General features: G+C 39.7%; 1 protein-coding gene across 1 annotated transcript; it reads left to right on the forward strand.

Annotated features, from left to right (window-relative positions):
* Positions 1–217: 217 nt before the first annotated feature.
* On the forward strand, positions 218–21,246 carry c1ql1l2 (complement component 1, q subcomponent-like 1-like 2). The gene is made up of 2 exons (XM_079833612.1): positions 218–1,347; positions 19,360–21,246. Exons 1-2 carry the CDS (start codon positions 736–738, stop codon positions 19,537–19,539), a joined length of 792 nt encoding a protein of 263 aa, XP_079689738.1. The 5' UTR covers positions 218–735; the 3' UTR covers positions 19,540–21,246.
* Positions 21,247–22,654: the final 1,408 nt, after the last annotated feature.

Here is a 22,654-nt window from a genome sequence, read left to right on the forward strand (position 1 = left end):
TGGGTGTGTGTGAGTGTGTGGTGGGGGGGTTACTGAGTATAAAACCCTCAGTCTGAGAAAACGCCTCTGCAAACATACCCTGTCTCTCCTCTATATCTGCTTCTCTCTCTTTCCCTCTCTCTCTCTCTCTCTCTCTCTCGCTCTCTCCCTCTCTCTCTCTCTCACGCTCTCTCTCTCTCGCGCGCGTGTACACGCTGTCCTTCACTCCTATGCACACACTCACTCACTTCATCCTCTCTACCTCTTTGCAGCCTCTGCCATCCCTCATTCTCGTCATTACCTAGTGCAACTCTGTCCACCAGACAATGGGATCGACTTTTTGGGAGCGTGTGTGAGCTTGTTCGCATGCATGCGCGTGCGTGTGTGAGTGTGTGTATGCATGTGAGTGAGACTGAGCGGATGTGGGATCTGTATGAAAGCTCTTTCCAGCCTGCCCAACGGATCCAGTGAGCCAGCTTAGCAAACCAGGCGTGCTCGGAGCTAGGAAAGCGTGAGAGAGCGTGTGCATGTGGGTCTCTTTCACCCTCACACGCTCCTCTACACATTTGGGATCCTAGGGCTTGGTGCCTTTCCCCTGGGACCCCCCTGCACCCCTCTGTCTCTTTCTCTCTCTCTGCGGTCTCCTCTTCTCCAGCAGTCACCATTTCGGCTCCCGGCAGACCCACGCTGGCTGCCCAGCCACTCCCGCGCCTCAGCCTGGGCAGGAAGACCCTGGTAGCAGCTGCTGTAGGGGTCATGCTGGTGCTGGTGCTGGTGGTGCTCATCCCTGTGCTGGTCAGCTCCGTGAGCAATGACAACAGCCACTACGAGATGCTGGGCACCTGTCGAATGGTGTGCGACCCGTACCAGAACAAGGGCACCACCACGGGCATCACCAGCACCGGCTCTTCTGTGCAGGCCGAGGCCGAGGCTCTGGCCGACCACAGCAACATGCCTCCACCCTCCACGCTCCTCCAGGGGCCACAGGGGAAGCCGGGCCGGCCAGGCAAACCCGGACCTCCAGGGCCACCAGGGGAGCCAGGGCCCCCGGGTCCGATGGGGCCCCCGGGGAACCGGGAGGACAGGGGCCAAAACGGGGTTCTGAGTCTGGGCAATGATGGAGCTATCAGCACGGTTACATACAACACGCACCCACGGGTGGCTTTCTATGCAGGACTGAAAAACCCGCACGAGGGCTATGAGATCCTCAAGTTCGACGACGTGGTCACCAATCTCGGCAACAACTATGATGGCACTTCGGGAAAGTTCATCTGCAGCGTGCCGGGCACGTATTTCTTCATCTACCACGTCCTGATGAGGGGAGGTGACGGAACCAGCATGTGGGCAGACCTGTGCAAGAACGGACAGGTGAGTGCCAAATTCTTTGCATTAGTGTTATTTGTGACTCTTTTTTTTTTGCTGTTGAAAGGTATTAGCTATCACACAATCATGATTATATATATATATATATATATATATATATATATATATATATATATATATATATATATATATATATATATATATATACATACTTATTAACGTATGGTAATATTTTATTTCAATGTTATACATATTAATATGAGTTAATATTTTCTTTCAATGTTGCTGTTTTATTCTTTTTCAGTTTTATATGTTATTCGGATCTTTTTCAAGGATTTTTTCTAAAATCGTGTTGCATATCTATAAAGCGCGCTGGTGGTTTGAGCTGGTATTCACAAGAGCGGATCTAAAATTAATTAAGCTGTTAATAATGACCCCACAGAGGACAAAAAAAGAATGTCGCTTCTCTCTCCCCTCTCCTTTTTTTTGTTTCGTGTGAAACTGGTGGGAGACGCAGTAACATCTGCTGTGAGTTTCTCGTCCCCCCCAGAGCACGCGGGTGAAGTTCGCACAGCTGCGGCGCCACATACCCAGCGAGAAGACACGAGCTGAATGCGCTTAATGCGCGCTGACATTGTGCGCGTGTCCCCGTTAACAGAGGACAGAGATTCTCTCTCTCTCTCTTTTGAGGAATTGTCTTATCGTGGGACACTTAAAAGTTTGCCCCTCCAAACTTTTTTATGAAGTGTGCAGTGTGTTTTAAAGCGCACAACTATCTTTTTGCATCTTAAGAGAATACATGTTTATTGATGTATAAATATTGCAAATGTTTCATTTAGTGTTATCAATTTTATTAAGACTATTATCATTACAGATATTAAAGGAGAAAAATGTACTACTACTACTCGAGTCAGTTTACACTAAGCCATGCCCATTTATTGGTTTGTATACGTTTCACCGCGAATTTGGCTATTTCCCCCACGCAGCTTATTGAATGCTCATTATAAAGGGGCGCGAACGAAAATGACCAAATTTGACAAAATTAGGCAGCGCGTGCCAAAGCGTGCAACTTCATGAAGTTATAATCACAGTGCCAAGCTACAGCCACAGACACGTCTTATTATCTCAGCATGTCGCAGGATTTTTTTACTCTGCTTTTTCTATCTGTCATTTGCTGTGCGTGCGTGTGCGCATGTGTTTCCCTCTGTTCGGAGCTTTTGTTTGTTTGCGCTATTTTAATAATAAAATGTGGAGTTGTGCACGAGATACAGTGTCACAGTGACATGTCAGAAAGTGCAGAGAAAAATAGGCAGAAGTGGAACGGATGTTTAAGGATCTAAGATTATTATTATTAAGGTTTTGTCGAGACGGTTGTAATTCCTGATAGAGTTTTTATTAGAAAACCGTTATATTTATTCTGTTGGAGTCGTTTGGCACGCAAGACAAACTCTCAAGAGGGAGAAAAGCGCACGTGCAGCGTCAACCACAGAGTTCTACCGCACGCGCAACGGGGGATCTCGTGACAGATGGAATAGAATTACACAGTAGACTTTATTCTCTTCAGGATCCACTGAATGAGAATTCACATTTTTTCAAACAGGCCTACTAAAATGTTACATCGTTTCGGAAGTACAAGCCCAAAAGGCCAGTTTTGACTTTAAACAAACTTTTGTTACTGTAGCCCATCCTGCAGGTAGACATTTGAAAACATCTTTCATACGTCTTCAATCAAACTAATCCCGGGCACTTTAACTGCAATAGTAATTCGGTATTACCATATTCAAATAATTAAATATTTTATTTGAAAAAACTAAGGTTTATCTGCTCTGTGTCCATATTGTGCGCTTTAGTGCTTATTAACTGCCACCAATGTACAGTGTAGTGTGCGTGTTTTACATAAACCAATCAATTAATAAATGTCTCTCAGACATCTTTGAGGTACAACCTGTGATTTCAAAACGATCAGACCACTGGATGATCACAGAATACACTTCATTTCAAGGTCTTTAATTTTAGGCGCATGTATAGACAACTTGTCTCCCATTTGCCTCACTAAAAGAGACAAAGCGACCCATAAAGTATATTTGTCAACTTATATTTTTAACTGTTTAGCTAGAATTGCACCTGGAATTGAAAACGGGGTGAGGAGAGCATCACCTGGAGGGCGCGTGTGTTTTTTAGTCTTTCTGTGGCCCGGAGGTCAGCGCGCGCAGAACTCAGCGTTGCCGCAGCAACCGGAGCTTTCGAGAGACAGCCGATATTTCAGTCAGATAAATACAATTACCGAGGGTTATCCGACTGCCGCCGCGAACATCCAGCAGCCGCTCTTAGAAGATATAGTTCAACTTCCATAAAGAAATTGTCACAGAGGGAAGACCGCCAGACGTTTAAAAGCTGGCCTCGAGGGTAAGCGGAAAAACGAGAGATAATAAAAGGAAGCTATAACGGTCACTGTAATATCTGAAATTGAAATATGTTTCTTCTTGGTTCCCAACATGTCTTAAATTCTCTCTCCCTCCTCTGCTATCCATCTACCATCCCTCCCTTTCTATCTCTTTTTAAATCTTATAAAGTTAATCATGTTCTTCATTATATCAAACCAGGCAGCTCGCTGAGACAGAGCTCTTATAAGCGCTGCCTGTCTTTTATGCTCTAGTTGCCATATGAATTTAACTCGTCTGGTCCCTTGGTGCCATGACAATGTGGGCAGATCTCTTCCTCTTGATTAAGATGAACACTTGCTTCTGCCACAAACACATATTTAATTTGATTACTTATGCCTTAATCTGAACAAAGACCAATCAATCAACCAACCACAGTGATCAACCATTCCCTGCAAGAAACCTAAAACAGCACTCGGGAAGAGTGCAAGTAGACAAACTTTATAGTTGTACAACAGAGACGTTTACCGTTGCAAACTTCTCTGTTGTACAGCTAAAAAGTTTGTCTGCTAACTTGCACTCTTCCCAAGTGCTGTTTTAGGTTTCTTTGTTTTCCCTGTGTCCTAACTAGATTGCCTAAGCAAAACCATAAAAGAAGTACGCTAATGGCAAAGGCGAGAACAGGCAAAAACTGCTGGGAGCACAGTACAGCATTTATGGAGTGTGTGAGGGAAGAGCATTGGGAGAGCATATGTTGTCGTAAAGCACCGTCTGTTGAACACAATGGGTCCTGATCTCTAGAGACCCTCCTTACAGACACTTTAGGCAGACATGGGCGACGAGCCTTACTCCTGAGAGCAAGCTAATCTTTATAAAGTGGTTACCGCCTCACTAATTAAACCGCTATTCCAGATCAGAGGAATTGCAGCAGTGTGTGTGTGAGTGAGAATGGGCATATAGGACCTCAGGCGAGCTGCTGCTGAATGAGCTGTTGTCGGAGTCTCACATCGTTCGCTAACAGTTTAAAAGTAACTTTCACTATTTAACTTTGTTGTAACCCTCTTACTCTGAATGTGTGTGAACACAGTATAGAGTTTCTCAATGGCAGTGATGGAGTGCTAACAGACTTTCAGCTAGTCTGCTGTATCCCTGTGGACTTAGGCTACTCTATTCTTCAAGCGGCCACTGACCATACCGCTATACAAACCCACACAGCTGGTGTGCAAGATGTGTACGTGAGTGAATGAGAAAGAGAGAGATTTTTTTGTTTTGTTCTGGTGTGACTGCATTCTGTGTGAAAAATATTAGTGCTGTAATTATTTATATTTCGTGGATTTTATCTTTAACACACATGCACGTACACAGTACACACAGGACGCAATTCTTTTCATCTCTTTCCACTCCTCTTTCCAAACTCCTTCTGTTTATTCCTCGCCATCAAATTTTTTTTCTTATTTGCCAAATATCCCCCCCCCCCCCCCCCCCCAAAAAAAATCCCATTTTTGCCAGATGGACATGTACAGACGCCTGTGAGTTCCTTTTGAAACTCGGCTGGCTTTACAAGGAATTCCACTTCAAATGTGATAAAGGAGTTTAAAAAAAATGAAAGACTGGGAAAAGAAAAGGCATTTGTTGTGTGCCAGAGAGTCTTTTTAATCGTAATTAAAAACTTTGAACCACATCCAGATTGTGCTGGCACCTGTCCCCGTGTTCCTTCTGTTGATATTGTCATTAATCCACCCAAACCCATTCTGACTTCATTATAAGCAAATGCATCCAGACACTCTTTGTGTTTCTCAAGAGGCTCCTTCGGGATAATCTTGCTGTCTCAGACCACACTCAGACGAACACACACACTCACGCATGCGCAGAGTCACATGCTTGGTTTAAAGCTGATTTATAAAGTGCTGGATATGTTTAACAATGAGCTACGGTAAAGGGTTAAGGTTAGATGCTTCACCCTAAAAATTAAAATTCTCTCATCATTTACTCACCCTCATGTGTAACATTTTCTTTGCCTTGCACAAAATAATATATATTTTGAAAAACTTTTCATCCATAACTTGTACAGACAATAAACACATTTTTCAAAATAACCTGACAGAATTTTCAATTTTGGATGAACCATCCCTTTAGGCATCACTCGCTCCTTCTTTAAGACGTCTTTGGGTATAGTGTATGCTTAAAGGCAATTGTGTTTACATGCATAAAATGTGCTAATACAGTTAATATGACTAGGAGAAATATGAATAATTTATGTGTAGGCCTACAGTATGTGTGTGTGTGTGTGTGTGGGGGGGGGGGCACACTTCACCATCTGGAACAGCAAAACGTGTTTTTAATTAGAGTTCAGTGTTCAGTTATTAGAGTCAAACAAATTACTTATGTTTAATTACACATTATACATAACCTGCAAACTGTTGTGTATTGGTATTTGGATGAGGAGAGAGACAAGAAACATGCTGCTAGAGGGAAAAAAATCACTCGGATCAATATTATTTTTTGCAGGAAACAGGAAAAAATAACATACAGTACAGCATGTGCAATAATTATTTTGGTTGAAGTAAACAACATTTGTCACTTGTCTTTTCGGTCAGAAACAAACTTATTATCCTCAAAATAATCTCCCGAAGAAAGTGTGCAGAATCTTTTAACAAGTCCAATAAGCAGTCCTCTTCAATAACAGCTTGGTAATTTGCGTCAGAGTCGGAGGGTGTACTTGTGTTTCAGTCAAACACACTCTTCTTGCTCTCCACTCTTCTAATCAGCTGTTGAGGCGCTGGGGCGGGGCCTTTGCCCCTGATGTGATGTCTAATTGGACACTAAATTTGCCACCCAGTAGAGCAGAACATTAAAACCAGTCTAATTGGATGCTGTAGGGTTATTAGCACTAGATTTTCCCGTGCTGCGAAGAAATGCCACACATGTCACATGTGTCTGGGTGAGATGGAGCAAACGCTGCGGAGGAACCCATCATTTATTTATAGGCGAGAAACTATACTTTTAAAGCGCAGTCCTTCGGCACCCCAGCTCTATCAGTCAAATATCCAGCGGAGAAAGACTTCATACTGCTGTGAGCGTGTATGTTGAATATAGCTGCGCCTCCTTATCTGAGTGACTGTGGCCTGGCCTGTGACTCAGGAGGAGACCCTTTACTTCTTTTAATGAGCAGGAATCAACACACTCTCGCTCTCATGCGGTCGCACTGATACCCGAACCCCCTCTCGGCTCATGTTTTCATGTGCTCAACACACAGAGACTTGCACACGCACACACTCATGCTGTCCCAGGGAATAACAACTTGCCCCTCGGCAAAGTTCCTCTGTAAACATCTTGATGCTTCGATGATGCTTTCAATGACTCCTTCCACTCAATTCCACTCAGACGCTACAAACCCACGTACGTCCGCTGCGACTCCCTCGCTCAGCCCACTTACTCGATCGAATTAGTCAGCGCGTGTATGTGCGTGTTTAACACCTCGATCACCTTGGAAAATAAACAACGGCTACTGTAAGATTACAGCTCTCCGCCCAGCGCCAAATGATGAATTGGGCAATTCATGAAAAATGTATGCTGCAGCAAAAACCGTGCGTTTCTCCCTCGTTCCCTCTCCTCATCTTTCTCTCCCTCTTCCTCGGTTTCCCCTAAGACTAGAATTACTGCACTCTCCTCATTATGGTGCTGAGAGGAGGTGAGACTACTCTATCACGCGATAATGCGTTATAATGCAGCGAGATGTTTCATTATGCAGCTGCGCTCCTCAGAGACTTCAGAGGGGCTTCGCGTTGAGGTCAGGCCACTGTGTGCACATCAGGAACGATTCCAGGAGTTCAGCTTCAGGGGGATCCACCACTTGTGATTTATTTCTTGCCTTAAATGTGAGGTCACTAGTTTACTAGTGTCACTTTTAAACAAACCAATTAAACTGCATCGGTTTGTCAGTTGTACCAGTAACAGTTTCTAGAGGGAAGAATAGCACTTAATGTAACAAACCTTTCTGAAATCTTGTTAAAAATTATAGTTGAGAATGATGATTCAGAGTGAAACCTGTAAAGGCAGGTATATTTGGATGCATAATGGCCCGTTAATATTGTTAAAAGTAGTACTATTAATTGTTTGCAAACATAAGAATTTGCTATTTAAAGACCAAAATAGTTTGTTTGTATTAAGCTTACTATTTATCTTTTTCTTCTTGTATGACGTATTTTTAAATGTTGTTTCGCAGCAGTTTTGCAGAGAGTATGTGACAACAAAAGCACAAACTTTTCTTTCAAAAGTTCAAATGTTATAAACAATTAAAAAGGTACAACATATATATTTCTCGAACAATATGCGTGTGTATTCATTGCTTGATGTTAAAAACTAGAAAGCAAAATAAAATCGTTCTTTTTTGCAGACCACCTACAGCTGCACTCCCAGTTTGAAAAACCCTGATCTTTACTGCGGCCGATCCCCCATTGCAGATTTTTGTGGGGCTGATGTGACAAATATATCCCCTAAATAAGGTCTAGATTCACCTATGCTGTACACCGCAGCCAAAACTTTACGAAGCTCCACAATGGATTTGGTTACAAAAGACTGCACATGATGTTGCCTTTCTGGCAAAAAAAAAAACCTTTAGATGACACAGAAATGGCTTTTCCAAGCAGTCTCAAAAATTCTGTAAATCCTTTTTTCAGAATCTTCTTTGCGGGGGCTATTTTATGAACTGTCTTCCTTGACTTCAGCAACTTGAACTATGCATGAATCAGCCTGTTTATATTTTAGATGCATAAGTGTGAGTAACTGATGGAAAGTTGCTCTGGCATTAGCTGATGGCTGTTGGCATCCTCTTCTCCAGCCAGCTGGCCCTCGTCTATCATGGCCATCAGCAGAGGACATGATTATTTAAACTCCTTCTCAGTAATAACTTTATTAGGAGCACTTCTGAAGTTTCCTCTCTTTTTCACTGCTATTCATCTCTCATTCTCTGTGCAAACACCGCGGCCCGTTCTTCTCAAACAGTTTTAATCATTGTTTAAACATTATATCAATGTTATTTAAGTATTCCTGTAGATCGCTGACAAGACAAAGAGCAGCTGGGTAGATTAATCTCTCCGGGTGTCTCTGCGACAGATGGAAATGAAAGCGTGGCACCTCTGCTTTTGTTCTCCACAACTTATCTTGCCCTTAATCAGGTTTGCTTTGCTAATAAACCCAAGTCAAAAAGGAACACACGTAAGTCTCTAATGTCCTCAGGAATTTCACACAAGCAGCGAGCATCTGGATCGCTCTCGTCCACGAGGGGATTTTTCTCAGAGTGCTGTGTGAAGTGCTCTGCTAAGCCTCGATCAGAGATGCAGCTCACAGTCCACCTTTTAAGTATAATTAGAGGCAGGCGCATGCTTCAATTGAACTACACTACCGTTAACCTTCCAGGAGCCTGTAATGGGGTAGGAGAAGTCAACTGGTGTCAGTCACAGGAAAAAAGCAAGAAAGAGAGAAGGAAACAGGGGGACATGGAGACAGCAGGATGTGTCCATCAGGATTAGTTTGCTTTCCATAGATGAAATGTTTCATATCGTTCAGAGACAGATCAGTCTCTGGCAGGGAGACGCTGCTGACATCTGTAAGAATATCCACTGGCTACTACTGCGTTTCAGTCGCAGCACGCTTAATCTCTCCATTGACTGCATTAAGAAATTGAGCCAGGAAATTCAAAGGATAAGGCGTAAGGTTTGGTTTACTAAGGTGCATTTTTGCTACTTAAATTCCAAGGCGTACGTTTGATTTTAATAATACATTTCAACTATACAGATTTACTTGATTTTTACAGCTGATCAGAAAAAAGTCTAAACAATAAACTGGAGTTTGATGACTCAATTTAAAACAGCTCTTATGTATGTTTTACAGAGAAAGCATTTTATAAAAATGCTGTTTTTATATACTGTATATTATTATTAAAGGGTTATGTGACACTGAACTGAAGTAACTGCTGCTTTGCCATCACAGGATTAAATTACATTTTAAAAATGTGTTAAAATAGAAAACAGTTCATTTAAATTGTAAAAAGATCGAACAATATTTGCTTTTACTGTATTTCTCGGGGGAAAGCATTCTTGGTGAGAATAAGAGCCTTAAAAAAAACTTTTTAATGGTAGTGTATATAAAATATAAAAAAAATGAAACATTGGAGATTATTCAGTGATTTCTTGACTTTGGTACAGCGTAAATATATGGCACAATGTACTGTATAAATAAGAAGGGATTTTCCGTATTGTTTTTTTATGTCCTATACACCATCCATCTACACACATGCATAAAATTGACAAAACAAATGATTTATGATTATGTCAGATTATCTACATGTTTAGACATTTAGGTCTTTGATCGGTCACATAAATCTCGCAATATCACCAGAGAGGTCACTCTCTGAAAGTCAAAAAGCTGTTCCATGATGAAGTCTTTAAACGCATGGCATGTATGTGCTCTGAGCACACACAGACTGCTTTCTAAAACAGGGACAAACAGATGTGTGTCAGAGCAGGGTTGTCGGTTTCCGTCTGTCCCCCTAACCCAGCCCTAAAGCCCAGCAATGTCTTTGGACTTACATTCTTTGACTTTGCCCAACTATACCGCCTCCCTCCCTCGTTTGTTCCCTATGGACCTGTTTTCCAGCTATTTCACTCCATGTTAAATTAATATTCTGGGATAAATATACTCTGCTGTACATGGAAGCATCTGTGGCATGTTGTTGATTACCACAAAATATCATTTCAACTCAATCTTCAGTTTGAAAAAACTAACAAAATGGATAGTTATTGTCTTATAAAGGAAGTCTATATAGGGCAAGTGCACAACAGTTGCCCCATAGACTTCCATTGTAAGTGCATATACACGTTTTGAGTTTGTTTTTACAGCTAAGATACAAACAGCAATTATTCTCTGTGTTAATAGACAGAATCACACAGAAGCTTTCGAAGAAGAGCCCAGAATATTCATTTAAATCTTAATGTTTATTGCAGTGACTGTCTTTGTTAATTATTTTGTTTAGCACTCGGCTAACACAGTCTCAGAGGGCATCATAAAGGAAGGATTTACCATGGACCTCTAAGAGGCAATTGATTTATCCGTCTTTCTATTTGATTTCTGTTTACGCAGAGTTTGAAATGCCTGTGGTGTCCCGTTGCTCTGGATATCATTTATAGACATTGTGGCTTTACCAATGAAATCAGTTTTATAGTATTTTCAATCAGAACACAGTTTCTGTCACAGTTAAGTCTTTATAAGAGTTTTTTTTAAGCTTAGATTTCAACCGCAGTTCAATTGCTTTTTAATTACCCTGAAATGATATCCCAACACAGCCAGCAACGGAAGTCCGGCCTCCCAGAGGAAGCTAATATTAAAAATAAAAAAAGATTAAAACGTGTTTCATCGAAATCCTCTCCAACAAATCCCACGCAGTCCCCGGGCACTAAGAGCTCACCCTTTAATAAGGCCGCCATGCAGGCTGTGTGTGCTAAAGGCGGATTATTTGATATTAATATGCACCGGACGATCGTCACCATGGATTCAGAATAGCAGACTTTGTTTGCACATCGATATTAGACTCACCAGATTTAATCAAGAAGGTAAACAATGAATAGAAAAAGGATAGAGAATAAAAAAGGAGAGACAGGGCGACACAGAGTCATCTGGGTTGAGTGATGGGCAAGTCCTCTTGCATTTGACCGACAGAGACTTTATGCGACGACAAGGCGCCATAGAAGCTCTGCAGTTGCTTTATTGCACTGAATGTGCCATTCAAAGCAAACTTTAATTCTGAACAAAATGCTGGCACAATATTTTCTGAACACTTCTCTAATGTTTCCTTATGGATGTATAAATATTAGTAGTATTCACCAAAAACTATTTATAGCCACAGCATACACTATAATTATGTAAAACTGGCTCGTAAATGTATAAGGCACAAACTTTGAATACAAATCAGTTCTTTCTTTTGTTCTAATTAACATCTTTTCATTAATCTCGATAGTTCAAAGCTAAATGTCACTCACTCTTTTTACCCTATTGGTTATATTAGGGTTGTGTGTGGGGAGAATGTTGTTGATGGCCAAAATGAATCTGCAAATTTCAACCATTCACCTTTATCTCACCTGGTCTCGGATGGATTGAAAAATGATTGAGAAAAATGGCAGACTGAATATTCATGCGAGTCTGGGTCTCATCTGCATCTTCTGATTATAGTACTTGATATAAAGACTGACAGAACTATACCATTAACAAAGTAATTTACAGCTTTGGGGTGGCAGACAAAACTATAAGAATTATGCAATATCAGGAAAGTGTTGCTAATGCTTTGAAACTTAGATGACGACAGAAAATTAAATTATTTTAAAAAGTAATCGATCAGTAAAGGTATTTAAAAGAAGATTAATAAAATTAACACAATGGTTATAAGGTAGTATGTAAAGAACGCAATGCAACACTAACTAGAAGTGAGGTGGGGCAGTGAAGATGGTGAACAGATGGCCACAGGGTCGGTGTCTATCTGTCTCTCTCAATCCTTTCTCATCTACATCACCGGCCGTCTGCTCCTCTTACCTGAGTTATTGATCGTCTGCTCTCGACCTCTCAGACCTCAAGACATGGATATAGATGGAAATAGAAAATAGAAAGAGGGAAAAAAAGGAGGAAAGAGAACTGAAAGTCCTAAGATAATTAAGAAAACGAATTGAATGGAAGAAAAACCAGACATGCATGTGAAGAGATTTATAAATGAGAACATAATCAACTGAGAGGAAGGATGTATATCCAATATACAGTGTTCTTAGTATTTGGACAATTTAGCCACATTTAAAAATATATGAATGTAACACAAAACCAAATCAAGTAGCATTTATTTCAAAGAAATATAGCACAAGCACACTTTTCTAGCAAACCATATTAGGAAAAATAAGGCTATCATGACACTTTTTGGTTGTCAAAACAATATCCACAGTTTTGGTTTGATATTTTGTTATCTACTGAAACAACATTGATATAATTCAAGTGTGGCTTCAGTGTGCAAATACACTTTGGTGTTCTTGTAAATACAGATGTGCCAAAGACTTTGTCCAAGAATACTGAAGCTTTCTGGTGGCTGTCGAACTGCCAAATCTCACTCTTTTCCATGGCCCTGTCACATTTCTCTCCATTCCGTTTTGAACTGCACTCTGTCCATCATAATTAAAGAACACATTACATTCTCTGGCTGACAAACCCACTGCCATTCAGCACAAAATGAAAACTAATGAGAGGGCTCCACTGTGTTTGCTTATCCTACCGCGTCCCTGAGGAGGGCTGGTCAACCTCTGCGGATGATGGAAAGCTCAAGATCTTTCTCTCTCTTTGGCTCAGAAAGTGGACACTGAAAGAGGAGGGTGAATTTCGGGCAATGTCACTCACGCTGCGCAGCACTCATACGCTGGCACATTCGGTAAACAATGTGTCCGATCAATAAGGAATGATTCTGGCAACAGCTGCCTCAGCACAAAACGGAAAACACAGCAGAATCATTCGATTTGAAGGAATTGACAGCTCTTTTCAAGATAGGTTCATAATATTCTCTCTGTTTCTTTATTGCATTTTCTTTCACCATTTGCTTCATCACTAAAATCATAAGCTGATATGGTCCTATAGAGATTTTAGTAGCTATCTCTGCTGAAATTCAGAAGACCTGATTTGGTCAAATGTAATCAGTCCAATTGAACCTTTTGCAATCTTCAGTGTTGGCCTTGTGTGTATGCCGAGTTCAAAACTTCAGACTTCACGATTTTAAACTAGTCGGATCACTGCTCTTTTCACACTGCATGACTATCTGGGGTATCATTCAGTTGCTGCTATGTTCACACTGCACTAGTGATGGGGAGTTGAATCCAAAAGAGTCGATTCCTCAGTTGAATCAGCCTCTGTTGCTGTGTCCGAAATCGCTCACTTGTTTACTGATTCTCTAATCCCGATATAGTGCATGGCAGTTGAGTATAATATATAAGCAAGAAATGAAGTGAGAAATTTGGTTTTCCATGATTAACCTTGTGTTCATAATCATTAAACTAACCATAAAACATGAAGAATAAATATCAATTAGTGTGCATTATAGTATGTATTGTAGCCTATACATTTTTAGTATCTTTAACTCTGTCCAAGCACCTTTTAAGACAATGATAATGTGCATTTAGCGCCATCACCCGACCATTAGCCTATAATAAGAATAATGAATTAAAGAATACCTTCTTTCTCGTTAATATTCTGACATAATTTTCGACCACGGCTGTTTTTTGTGAATTTTCCCTCTGTAAAATTAGGCAACAGCTAGGTAGCAACGTTAATAGCTACTCATCAAGTCATCAGTAAATTTGACTAATTTGAACCGTCACATTAAATGTGTGTTGTTTTAATAAGGGGATTTTAAGACTTTTTGTCGGGGCTAAATAAATAAATTAAGTGTGTAACGACTGCCATCTTGTCTTATGTCTCACCCTGTTTGGTGTAAAGTAAATGAAGTAGAGGAGTCGATTCCATCGATTCCTACAGTGGGAGTTGGGAGTCGGAGTCGACTCCAAAAAACCTAGAATCGAACACCCCTACACTGCACGATGGATCGCGACAGGGGGTTTCACATTGCATGACTGAACAAGAGGAAGAATCAGCGACAACTCTGTCCCATCCAAAAACTAAGTTTCACAACCAAACACACGCAAGAAGTGTCACGGAAATAACGCAAGATCACACGTGCGTCAAACAGGAATTCTCAAGCGAGACTGAAATTGTTATTAAAAATATAGACTGCAGAAAGCTTGGACTCCAAATTGTCTGTGCACTGATTTGCAGCGAAAAGGAGAAAAATAAAATAAGATTATGAAGGAGGAAATGGTTGGGGAGACGCAAGGAGCAAGGATAGTGTTCTGCAACTAGAGTTGGAGGTAAATAAATAATTTGGCGGGTCAAGCAAATGTTTGTGCTTTGTTTCTGTTTGATATAATTGTAAATACATTTATTAAAATACTGATATTCTGGTCCATAACTCCTCTCCGAAACTTCCCGCTGCCCTGTATCTTGCTCTCTCATTGGCTGTAGGTTATTTTCAGTCAGAACACATTTCACACAGCAGGATTTTGAATCGCCGACAGGTCCAAATATTTAACATGCCAAATATCTCACGGGCGTCGCGACTCATCTGCAATTCTCTCAGATCGCGTTTTTGATCATTCACACTGGTGATTGTCACTCGCATGAACAATCATCGATTTGCCTATGATTTCAGTCATTTGTCTGTGATTTCGCAAAACCTGTTGGCGAGTCAAAATTGGGGCTAAAATCGGGCAGTGTGAACTCTGCATATTTTGTTGGCTACTTTCATATCTGCATTTCAGATTGAGCTTGAGTAAAGTGTATTCAGCAGCAGCTGGTCAAACCAGCACTGCACCGCTACCCATTACACTTCAGCACTGCAAGCTCATGTGTCCCTCTACAGCCACCGTACCACAGCCCAAACATCCATATGGCCTTGACCTCAGGGAATCCCCTCTGCCAGAGTATTTACAGGGTGTTTGTGTGGATGAACAAAATTAGACAGCTACACATGCGCATGCATACTCACAAACACCAGCCAACATTTCAATGGGACAGGTGGTGATATGTGCCTGGCTAATCAATCCAGCCATTTACTCAAGCAACACAAATATACTATCTCTGTTCCAAAACCTAGAGAGCTGCCGCACTGTCTACATAAGCAGCTGTCTCATACAGGCATAGGCAGCAACTCCGCACACCACACAAATAGCGCTACACTGCAGAAGATGCATGTATGATTCAAGCAGTTGATTTCAATAGAGTCTTGAATGAGGAAATACAAAAATCTCAAAAGCTCACATATAAATGACATATTTCGAAATAGCAATATAATCTGACATGAACTGACACATAAATGTTGTTTCTTAATTAGAATAAAAAAACAACATATATTTAAGTTAGATGTGCAGTCCCAAGCATATGTCTCAGGTCACTGATTGATTCAATAGGAACTCGACTTCTAACAGCAGCTGCAGTGATTCAATGACTTTACCAACCAGCGATTGGCTCTTTTATTTAGAAGGCGGGACGTATTCTGTCAGATTGTTGCACTTTGTCGCATTCATAATCTGGGTCATGGGTCGCATTGGTCAGATTCATACATCATCGAAACTGTCTCATTTCAGAAAAGCAACCATTCCGAAGTAAGATAGAAATTATGGTAGCACTTCATTTTACAATCCTGTTCCGCATGAACATACAACAGTATATATTTATTGTAGTAAAGGGTTATAACTTAACCTACCCTTAACCTTCCCCTAAACTTCAACTTAACCCATGTAGTTACCTAACACTACTCAGTACTTTTGTGGGTAAATACACTGGCATTCAAAAGTTTTTGATCGGTAAGATTTTTAATGTTTAAAAAGTCTCTTATGCTCACCAAGGCTGCATTTATTTTATTAAAAATACAACAACAAAAAACCTGTAATATTGTGGAATATTATTCAAATGTAAAATAACTGTTTTCTACTGTAATATATTTTAAAATGTAATTCATTCCTGTGATGGTTAAGTCAAGTCAAGTCAAGTCAACTTTATTTATATAGCGCTTTTAACAATGTAGATTGTTTCAAAGCAGCTTTACAGTGTTAAACAGGAAAATAATGCAGCATAATTTTATTCAGCTGTATAGCCATTCTGGAAAAATTTCAAGTATCATACAGTGACAGTGTGGGCTTTAGATCAATAATTTGATCAGTAATTTAGTTTAAATGGTTAATTTAGTTTATTAATTAGATTTATTTCAGTGTTTAGTTGAAAAATTGAGTGTCCCCAACTGAGCACGCCAAGCCAGAGGCAACAGTGGCAAGGAAACCAAAACCCCATTAGGTGACCTAATGGAGAAAAATAAACCTTGGGAGAAACCAGGCTCAGTCGGGGTGCCAGTTCTCCTCTGCCCAATTAACAAACAGCATATTATTATTATTCTGGCAGCTTTACAGCTCAGAGGTCATAATAGATCGGAATATTCGAGGGACCGGAGGCAACACGCTGGAGACGGGTTTATTGAGGATGACATATCGATTTAAGTATTATTTCATTGTAATATTCGAACAATCTGAGTCAACACGCCGGAGACGGGTTTATTGAGATGACGTGTCGATGAGGCAGTTGCAGGGGGAGTCTAATCAAGGTCTCTGAATTTTAAAGCTGAATTTTGTCACATGATCCTTCAGAAATCATTCTAATATGATGATTTGCTGCTCAAGAAACATTTATGATTATTATCAATGTTGAAAACAGTTTTACAGTTAATAAATGCTGTTCTTTTGAAATTTCTATTAATGAAAGAATCCTGAAAAAAAAATTCAAAAATTCAACATTGATAATAATCATAAATGTTTCTTGAGCATCAAATCGTCATATTAGAATGATGACTGAAGACTGGAGTAATGAAGCTGCAAATTCTGCTTTTTTATTAATGAAAGAATCCTGAAAAAAAAATTCAACATTGATAATAATCATAAATGTTTCTTGAGCATCAAATCGTCATATTAGAATGATGACTGAAGACTGGAGTAATGAAGCTGAAAATTCAGCTTTGCATCACAAAAATAAATTACATTTTAAATAGAAATAGAAAACAGTTATTTTACACTTTAATAATATTTCACAATATTAATGTTTGTTTTTGTATTTTTAATAAAATAAATACAGCCTTGGTGAGCATAAGAGACTTCTTCTCTAATCAAAAACTTTAGAAAGGCAGTGTAAGTTTAAAAAGTTGAAAGTGCATTTATACTGTAAAATAAAGTGCAACCAAAATTACAATAATTTATGCTTCACAAGAAATGCTATATATAAGACATCCTCGTTGACGTTTGTGGCTGACATATGGAATCTTTGAAGGGTGCAGCTTTTGAAATGAGACAGCAAAAGTAATATAAGTGAACAATTTTGATGTATTCACAATCTTGACATTAGCATGTTTCTAAGCAATGTTTAGCACGCACGTACTGGAATTTTTATTTTATTTTAGTTTATTACTTAACTAAAACATCAAGACTTATTTAGCAAAATTGATTGATAAAGTTATTTACCGAATTTGACTTTTTGAATGTGTATTTTTCACTGCGTTCTAGCATTGCCTTTTTCACAAAATATAGATGTAGTGATATCTTAAAATGTGGCTGAACTGGTGAAAATGTGAGAATTCTGACACTATCCAAATCTTTAGTGTCTTTATTTCTTCTTAAAGTCAATGAGGTTTCCTGTTGTTTTGAATTCCAAAGACCTTTATTCAATGAACAAAAACAGTTTGTCAGAATGTCTCCTTTTGTTTTCCACAAAATAAAGAAAGTCATACAGGTTTAGAACAACATAAAGGAACAGGACAATTTCCTTTTATACAAAAGGCAATGCATTAGTTTGTTAGTGTGCGTGAAAGCATCAGACTGTACATTTTACTTAACAAAGTCATTTGTGACCCTCCCCTTCCAGAACCCTGGTTCCCTCTACATTTCTTAGCAGTTTTGCCAAAAAGTGCAAGCCACACTGTGTGGGAAGGACACACTTACACACACCAACTCTGCCACGCACACTGGTGTTGATTATAATAGTGAATCGGGGTTTGCTCTAACACCTCGGCCTACGGAGTCTCTCCCTTGAGTCTGAAAAAATCCTTTCAAACAGAACTCTTAATTAGATGAAACAGAGGTCATCTAGAACACACAAGGACACACAAATACACACCCACGCAAACACCTCCTTCCTTCCTTCCTTCTTTAATAAATAACATAGACATTAGCACTTATCTGAAGCTGAACTTTCTGTCTGATAATGAACTGGAAAAAAAAAAGTCAGCCTGTCACATTCACTGCTTTTAAAACATTTCACAGTTTGTTGTGAGCGAGATCCAGGCTGTCAAGCTGCACATATTCATGCCTTTACCAGCTCGAAATTTAATTCACCAGACAGATTACAGAAATCCTCTGCAATTTCCCTAACGCTGTTGTGTGGTACTTGAACAAATCCACACATTAAATCCATCCGTGTCACAATCTTTTCCTTGCCTGCTCAGGTGAACGGTAACAGTTGTCATCAATTTGAAGCCAATCTGAATGTGTGTCAATGCTTGCGTGTGTTATGTGCGCTTATGTGTTAGTAGATATCTGATACTTTCTGTTTAATGAGGGAGATTTAACCTTCGCAGAGGTTGCGGATTTTAAGTATCAGTGTCAGAAAAGTAGATTGGCACTACATTTCATTCATTACCTTGGTGTGAACCGTACAACTGAACGGCTTGTGTGTTCTCATCACGTGATTTGTTTTCTATAGCTGGAGACAGCTATCTATAGCATTCCCATACATCCCAATGGCAGTTGCTTGGCTGGCGCAGGACCTCCTATTTTTTGAGCCAATTACGTTACTCACAAAACATTTATTTAGTCAGAATAAACAGCAAATTGTAAATGGAGTAAGATTCCTTTTGGATCCAGTCGGTTAAAATATACAGCATCTACCAACCATCACAGTGTAACAGACCCATGCCAACCAGCTAAACCTTGACCGACTATGCCAGACAGACATTATTATCTGTTACTGAACCTTTTTTACTGAACGTTTTCTCTCTCTCATGTAGGTGCGAGCCAGCGCGATTGCTCAGGATGCCGATCAGAACTATGACTACGCCTCGAACAGTGTGATTCTGCATCTAGACGCTGGCGATGAAGTCTACATCAAACTGGATGGTGGCAAAGCCCACGGGGGCAACAACAACAAATACAGCACCTTCTCTGGCTTCATTCTTTACGCCGACTGAATATGTGAGCGTAAGAGAAATGGAGTGGAAAAGAAAGCGATATAGCGAAAGGGAAAAGGAAGCAAGGGAAGGAGCATTCATCATCCCGGCGCTTTATTTTATCAGGATCTCTCCATTGCTTCAGCACACATTTTCACAGAAAGAGACTCAATGGAACGAGGGTTCAGTAGCTTTTCTTCAAATCACCTTATTGATTGATAAAAGACAAGGAAATAAAGTGATAAAAGTGACGTCTTTCTCTTTCGATGTTGAAAGGGCATCTTTGCCTTTCTTGTTTTAAGACTCCAAGAGTGACTGGCAGAGATCTTTAACCTCATCATCATGTGCTTCTCCTCAGTAAAACTTTCTTTACCCACAGATATCTAATGTTAAAAATATCCCTAGCACCCTGCTGAAAAAGTATTCATAGAATTGTAACGCTCATGTCCAATTCGATTACTTCTTACCTCTACATTGGACACAGCACCCCCTGTTGGTTACTGTTGGTAAATGATTTCCATCCGCATTCTTTCCATATGTGTTGTACTCTGTTGGGACTGCAGTAGCTGATGAGCATTGCGAATGAATGTCATACCTTAAAAGCACTTGGTACTCAATTTAAACAATTGATACTCTGCTACCCCCTCTTCCCATGACTCCTTTCCTCCCCTGTCAATTAGCACTCGACCCTAAACTCCCTCCTCTCAGCCAACTCCTGCCCCTCTGCGCTCTTGCGGAAACTGCAGATGACTTTCTCTTTCTTATGAACCTGAGTGACAGTAAATGATGACTTAAAGGACACTTATATTTTAGTATTAGTTAACATACTGTAGAAAGAACGGAGAGCCTGTGATGGACAAAAACAGATTTTTTTTAAAGCTAAATTTAAAAAAGCTACAGAGTTTGGCAAATATTAGATGGTATTTTTGCATTATAAAAACCACCAAATCTACAGTAATACTACTTTATAGCAATTATTTCCGTTTAGCTTGAGTTGTCATTATAACCTGAACATTACGGTGAAATACAGAAGTCAGAAGTGTTTGTTCAAAAAAGTTTTGATTTTCAAGAGGGGTGAGGGATGCATATCTGGGGAGAGTTGAGGTGCTGTTGAGGGGCTTCACTCAATCATTCCTGCTAACAAATGCAACAACATTCAGTGAGAACCTTTATTTTTATTTATTTTGTTCTGATAGGACGAATGAATGTGTTCAAAGGAGGTTTGTTTGTAAGCGTGCATGTGCGTTTGTGAGTGTGAGTGGTGTGTGTGTGTGAGTGTGATTGGTGTGTGTCTGTGTCAGTACCAACACCAGAGCATGAACTATATTTTGTCTTTGCCACATTATTGGTTTGAGAAATGTTCTCTGCTTTAGCTGGTCAAAGATGTGATATAGAACCAATGAGATTGCATCAGACACGTTTAGCTAAGCCTCTACAGAGAAGCTATAAAAGAAACAATAAAGCTGTAAATTAAATAAATCTATGCTATGTTTGTCAGTCCTACTCTATCTTTTGGAAATGTTGAATAAATTTAAATAACAAATGGGATATTTGAAGTCATTTGTGGTGTAATGATTTTTTTTTTTTTTTTGCCAATGCAAGAAAACAGTTTTTGGGAAATAGAAGCCCATTTGCGTAAATCTTCCAATTTATCTAATATTTCACATTATGGGCCATTTAATACATGCTCTAGTCATTTGAAATGACATCAGAATAAATAGGAAGGCAACAAAGATTCACATTTATGCCTCAGTTTCTTTTCTGTCCATGGATTCTTCCCTCCGATCCCTCTATTTTTATCTCGTACCTGTCATCTGGCCTGACTCACATAAGCACACAGGGAAAAAACACAGCTGTAGACTTAACAAAAGCTTTCATTAAGCGTACCTCGTTGCTTGATTCACGTTGTCACCTCTGTTGCATCTTAGGACACTTTCTTCCAGAGGACACACAGCAAGGGCTGTTTTTTTGAGCAGTCACTCCCACTGAGACAGAGAGAGAAAGAGAGAGAGAGAGAAATGTTGGCAGGCATTTGCAAAATACATCAAATTAACTGATATTCTGAGAGGGATTTATATGAATGTGCTATTCCGCTCATAAGTTGACAGCATCTGCAAAATGTTTATCTTTAAAACAATAATTAAAAAATAAAATAAAAGAGGCATCATAAAAGTTGCAGTTTATTTTTTATATTCCAAAAGAGAAATTAATTTAAATGTCACCTTGTTCAAAAGTTTACTTGCAGTAATACTTTTTTTGTGCTGAGCAGTGAAAATTTGACTTGCCCCCCCACATTTTGTCTATATTATACTGAGATACAAGACACCACAATATTGAAAAGGCTACGGAGAGGGGTATAAAAACGAAAACTTGTGTACATTAAAATGATCTTTTAATCTTGTGAAATATATTTGAAAAATATTTGATTAATCATTCTATACAATTTATTTTAATCAGTTATTTAATTTATTACCATATCCTTTTTTTTTTCTTTTTTTTTATGTAAAATTCTAAACATCATATTCTGCAAGGGGTATGTAAACTTATAAGCACACCTGTAAATCATTAAATATTTTCATATGCTGTGAACTGAGATCGTAAACCCCATAAAACCCTAATACATCATTCCCATGTTTTGTTCCAGTTTTTTCCCCCGGCTCTGGTCCTCTTAAGTGCTGAGAGTCTTTTCTCATTCTTAACTCCCTTTACTGAACATCAGCACAGATGCCTGACAATATCATGGGTTAGAAGACCCTTTTATTCTCCCTCCATTTCTCTCTCTCCAAACGAAATGGTGCTATTCACACACACCATGTACTTGGGCGTCTCTAGGGAGCCACTGGAAAACAAGATAAAACAACAGCAACAGACATCCTGTGCTGCTCTCTTCCTTCATGAGCTCTAACCTTCCAGAGCTTCGACATCTCCAGACTATTGTCCTGGGATCTGTCCTGCTCCAAAATGCCATCAAAGAGCTTCTGAGTTTAGTCTGATCACAGAGCAGTTTAAAAACTGTCAGACAGACAGCAATCCAGCTCAGAGGAATTCAGCACACCTGTCTGACAGGAACCGAAAGATTTACTGATTCCAGGTTTATAGCTACACAGGAAGTACTGCTGTATCAAAATAGGTGACT

This window comes from Gobio gobio (assembly GCF_949357685.1).
Source record: "Gobio gobio genome assembly, chromosome: 1".
NCBI classification, from domain to species: Eukaryota; Metazoa; Chordata; class Actinopteri; order Cypriniformes; family Gobionidae; genus Gobio; species Gobio gobio.

Coding starts and splice junctions, on each gene's coding strand:
- c1ql1l2 (XM_079833612.1), top strand. CDS start 736: ATGCTGGTGCTGGTGCTGGTGGTGCTCATCCCTGTGCTGGTCAGCTCC. Junction 1,348..19,359: donor ACCTGTGCAAGAACGGACAG/GTGAGTGCCAAA, acceptor TCTCTCATGTAG/GTGCGAGCCAGCGCGATTGC.